The following is a 4,701-nucleotide window of genomic DNA, read 5'->3' on the forward strand; positions in this document are numbered from 1 at the left end:
ACACACACACACACACACACACACACACACACACACACACACACAATTAGAGGGTACTTGTTATTTGGTAAGAGCACTGGTTGTTATTCCAGAGAACTTGTGTTTGGTTTCTAATGTCTCCATGACAGTCCACAGCTGTCTGTAACCCACATTCCAATGAAGGAAAGATTAGTTTTAGAAGTAAGCAACCATGTTTGAAAGTGACATCTATATGAGGGCCAGACAGAATGATGAAATAGAGAAAGATTTGAGAGAACAAGTCAGAAATAGGATATGCTCAACTCTCATGAGAACAGCAGCAAGAGGGAAAAGTGTGGTGTGGTATGTGGTGTGTGTATTGAAGTTTTACTATGACAGTTTTACAAAGTTAGATTACAGAGAGAACATGCAAGGCACAGGTGAAGACAGAAGTAGCCAGAGAATGAGAAGGAGCCAGGGGATTTAGAACCGATTGCCAAAGTTAGTATGAGGCCAACAAAGCAACTCAGTCAGAAGCTGAGAAAAGCGGGATTGAATAAGTCAGCTTGGAAGATTAGGTTGTATGGAGGCTGGAAGCTTTCAGGCATAAGAACAGAAAAGGACATGCTCTGGTCTCATTCCAAGTCACATATTCTCACAGCTAAGGTTCAGCTTTCATCTTATATCATCATCTGGGGAAATAAAACTGTCATTTACAAGAAACCTCTACTTAAGTGGAGATGAGTTTCTTCCCTTGGGAAGAAGAAAATTTAAAGACAACAAGAATGAATCAAAGTTCAAGTTTATTGGGAAGAGAAAGGAACAGATTTAAATATGAGGTTGAAGAGAAAAAATGGCATTCAGAAAAAGATAGAGAAGACCCAGTGAATGGATTTCAACTTCTCAAGACAGGGTTGCTGTGGTATTCGTCTTGCTTTCATTGGGTTTACTCATTAAATACACCATAGGAAGAAGTCAAACAATAAGAAATTAACAAAATCCTCATGTTAAACTTGGAAAAATAAATTTACAGCTCATTGGAAACTGAAGGTCCGTTTCTGATGTCGGTCTACCAGACCTGCCTCTCCTGACAGGAGACAGAGACCTGGGCATAGGTGTCAGCCATTGAAAGAAAAGTCAGGAGCTTTTGAAGTCACCGAAGATTGTATCTCACACAATAGAAGGAAATAATGAAGAACAAATGCTGATTGGTGATTATTAAAACATGATACCAAATAGGCATCCATACCAACCATAACTCCATTCTAGCAAGTGGCCCCAGCTCAGCAACATGTTCTTCAAGTATTTCCTATCCTACTAGGAGAGATGCATCCAATCTCTGGGCACTGTCCATGTCTATGGCGGTACAGCATCAGACCTGTTAAGGGCCCACAGCCATAGGGCCCAGAGGGAAAATGTGTAAGCACCCACAATGAGTACCTGTCTTTCCTATTGCAAGGGGCTCAGAAACCTACTCTTACTTAATTACTGGCAGGCCATTTTTTTTTCAAATTTTTATTAGATATTTTCTTCATTTACATTTCAAATGCTATCCTGAAAGTCCCCTATACCCTCCCCCCACCCTGCTCCCCTACCTGGCAGACAAATGATAGATGTCTATTTCCCTAATGTGGGAAGAGGGCAGCCAGTGAGAGACTGTGGAAGCAATAAAGTTGTGGGAGTAGAAGAATCTCCTGTTCAAACCCCCGGTAAGTTTCTTGAATCGTGACTGCACCTCCATAGATCAGGAGAAAACACAATAGAAGATGGTATGTAAAGACGACTTAGTGGTCTTCTGTTGTCTTAGTGGCCTTAAGTCTGTTGTCAGCAGGGACCTTCTCTGTGACATCTCTCTGTTTGTGGGGAATCAGAATCAGGTCTCCATCACCTCCATCAAGAGGACAGTGGATCTTTCTATATTTCCTTTATGCTTTATGATAGAGTTAATGTCAGCACACAAGCTCCAGAGCCTGAGTGGATGCATCTTTCTACTAATGAGGCAGGGTACTTTTATACCTTAGCCTTGAGATCTCTAGGAAGACAAGGACTCAGACCCCAATCCCTTTCTTACCTTTATTTCTTCCACACCAGAAAAATGACCACAGATCCCACCACCAAAGTTCCAAGAACCAGGCCGATGAGAATTGCTATTATGGGGATGGTTTGTGGAGGCTCTGAGGAGAAAAAGGAAGGAAGAGTGAGGAGTCTGACCCTAGCTATCAACCCTGATTCTGCTCTGGTTTTTCAAAGAGCTCATAGTTTTCCCAACAGCAGAGTGTGTACTCACACCCACTCCTTACCCCATTTCAGAGTGAGAGGCTCAGGTAACCCTTCATGGTGCACATGACATGTGTATCTTAGCTCTTCTCCAGAAGGAACCACCACAGCTGCCCACTTCTGGAAGGTTCCATCCCCTGCAGGCCTGGTGTCTGGCAGCTCCATGTCCTGGGTGTGGTTGTTCCTATCCCTCTTCCAGGTCATGGTGATATCAGCTGGGTAGAATCTCAGGGCCCAACACCTCAGGGTGACATTCCCTTCAGGTCTTACATGGTGGGTCCCATGTGTTTGGGGGGCATCTGAGGAGAACAATTGGAAAATTCAGGTATTTTGCACTCCTCTGGGGGCCTGAGCAGTGCTCATGGGATCATTCTTGGAAAGGGTGGGAAACGTGGATGAGGGAGGGAGCAGAGTCAACGCAGAAGCCTAAACTCAGGATCTGTTTGGAATATTTTACAATAACCATGAGCCAACTCAGAGCAGGTAACTCTGGGTCTCCTGCTAGACAAATAGACTTCTGGTTCTGACTGGGGAAGGGGTCTAGGGACTCAGCAACCCTGGAGTCAGACATTCAATGTCATTGTGCATGGACAGTGATCAGGCCTGAGATGGAAGGCAACTGCTGTTAATGGACACACTGAGCTGTCCTGGGAGAAGGCTGAATCCTCTGGAGAGTCCCTCTCTCATGTTGAGTCAGGAAACAGAGGAGCTCTCTTTCCCCTTTGATGCAAGACAGTGTAAGCATTCCAGCTGCTCCCTGCTGAGGAGGAGGCCTCAGGGAGGCAGGAGCTCCAATCTCAGAAAGCAGAAGGGGTTGTCAAGGGCCTCTCTTACCAGAGCGCAGCAAAGTCTCCTTTCCAAGGTCCAGGTATCTAAGAAGCCTTTGTACACACTCCCCTTGCAGGTAAGTCTTCCACCTTTTTGCCTCACTCATATTCTCCCACCTGCTCTTCATGTATTCAGCTCCCTTGCCCTCTGCAGTCCAGGAGCTCAGGTCCTCATTCAGGGTTAAGTAATCATAGCCATAGTAGGTGAGCCGGAAGTGACCATGAAGGAAGCGCCCATCATTAGCCACATTGCAGCCATATACTTCCTGCAGGGTGTGATAATCTGCCCCACCCCCATTCAGCCCCTGGTCACTGTGAGGCTTCTTACCTCCCTCCCAAGCCCCCAGGATTTTGTCCCCAACTTAACCCTTAACTAGATCACAATCTGTGGTTCTTTCTGGTCAAAGACCTCCAGGGGTCCCTTCGACTATGGATGCATCTCTGACTTGGGGACCTAGAGTGGAACTTATTGGGGTCAGACCACGAGGACATTGATTTGTCATGACCTCAGAGCTGAGGTGACTCACCGTCCATTCTGTGTTCATATTTTTCGATCATGAAGTAAAGAATTCGTCTTTCTATCTGTGACAAGAGCAGAACTTTTGTTGTCTCCACGTTCCAATATTTAGGTAGTTCCTGCTCCATCCATGCAGCCCGAGGTTTTAAAGTAGCCATTGGTTCTTTGCTGTCAAATCCCTGATACTGTATAGAGTCTACATAGCTGATGTGGATGAACCGGGAATTAATCATGCCAGGCTCCAAAAATGCAATGTTGAAAGTCTGCAGCCAGTGTGAGCCTGTGGGTGATGCACATTGAAACCCTGACTCTTCAGCGTGGACCCAGAGCAGGTTGGTAGGGAACAGAGCAGGGGTGGTGGTGTGTGTCTATGGACCTGAGTTGCAGCAGAGGATCAGGGGTGATCCAGCTAGGGGATCAGTGAGGGTCTGGTTAGGCAAGGGAGAAGATGCAGAGATGAGGATTTCCGGTGTTGTTTCCAGCTCCCCAAAAGGCCAATTCCCTCCAGTCCCTCACCCACCTGCACAATACTGGTTCAGGTCCATGGCCACCAAGAGGAGGAGGAGTGTGCAGCATCCAGGGTTCCTCATCCTCTCTGATGAGTGGAGTCTCAATCAGGACTAGTATGTCTTCACTTTATAAACTGATGTGGCTGATGTTGATTGGCTTCTCTTAGATTTCCCAAAGGCAGTGATGTAGATCTGATGGGGTGGGTGTTGGAGAGATCAATTCCTGGGTTTGGGGGATTTCTAGGGTACTAATTCCCCAACTTGCACCAGTTCTACAGCTTTGTATTCTGGCATCATTTTCTAAGCACTAGTGTGTCCTTCTGGTCCAAGTTACAACATCCTGGAGTCCTAGCCCAGAGGCCTGTAAGTCAACAATGGTCTAACATTTCAATGTTAGAAACTCTGTACACGCTTAGTCTTTGTGTAGCCTTCTGTGGTGACTGTGCTTGTGTGGATTATAGCAATCCATATCTATTATGGTAGGAACTGGACATTTTGAGATTTTTAATTCAATGTAGATATTGATTACTATCTGAATGTAAGCTGAATGAAAAGAGAAAGGACAATTTTCTGAAATGGTAAATGCCACCCAAGAAGACAGTTTTGGACATTT

General features: G+C 45.5%; 1 protein-coding gene across 2 annotated transcripts; it reads right to left on the reverse strand.

Annotated features, from left to right (window-relative positions):
* Positions 1-745: 745 nt before the first annotated feature.
* On the reverse strand, positions 746-4,169 carry LOC110287664 (HLA class I histocompatibility antigen, A-25 alpha chain-like). 2 transcript variants are annotated; one of them, XM_021154227.1, is made up of 6 exons: positions 4,100-4,169; positions 3,590-3,859; positions 3,070-3,345; positions 2,259-2,534; positions 2,030-2,132; positions 746-1,336 (listed from the first exon to the last, which is right to left on the reverse strand). In XM_021154227.1, the coding sequence occupies exons 1-5, from the start codon at positions 4,167-4,169 to the stop codon at positions 2,032-2,034; spliced, it is 993 nt and encodes a 330-aa protein (XP_021009886.1). In that variant the 3' UTR covers positions 746-1,336; positions 2,030-2,031. The 2 variants fall into 2 exon arrangements, with proteins under 2 accessions (XP_021009886.1, XP_029329592.1); XM_029473732.1 differs by lacking the exon at positions 746-1,336 and having other exon boundaries at positions 2,032-2,132; positions 3,590-3,747; positions 4,096-4,169.
* Between the last annotated feature and the right edge of the window lie 532 nt (positions 4,170-4,701).

The sequence above is a fragment of the Mus caroli genome, unplaced genomic scaffold (assembly GCF_900094665.2).
Source record: "Mus caroli unplaced genomic scaffold, CAROLI_EIJ_v1.1 scaffold_15662_1, whole genome shotgun sequence".
Lineage (NCBI taxonomy): Eukaryota > Metazoa > Chordata > Mammalia > Rodentia > Muridae > Mus > Mus caroli.

Excerpts from the sequence above, each read along its gene's own strand:
- LOC110287664 (XM_021154227.1), bottom strand. The coding sequence starts at position 4,169 with ATGAGGAACCCTGGATGCTGCACACTCCTCCTCCTCTTGGTGGCCATG. Across the intron at positions 2,535-3,069 it reads GGAGACTTTGCTGCGCTCTG|ATGCCCCCCAAACACATGGG; the intron begins GTAAGAGAGGCC and ends TGTTCTCCTCAG. Across the intron at positions 2,133-2,258 it reads GCCTCTCACTCTGAAATGGG|AGCCTCCACAAACCATCCCC; the intron begins GTAAGGAGTGGG and ends TTTTCTCCTCAG.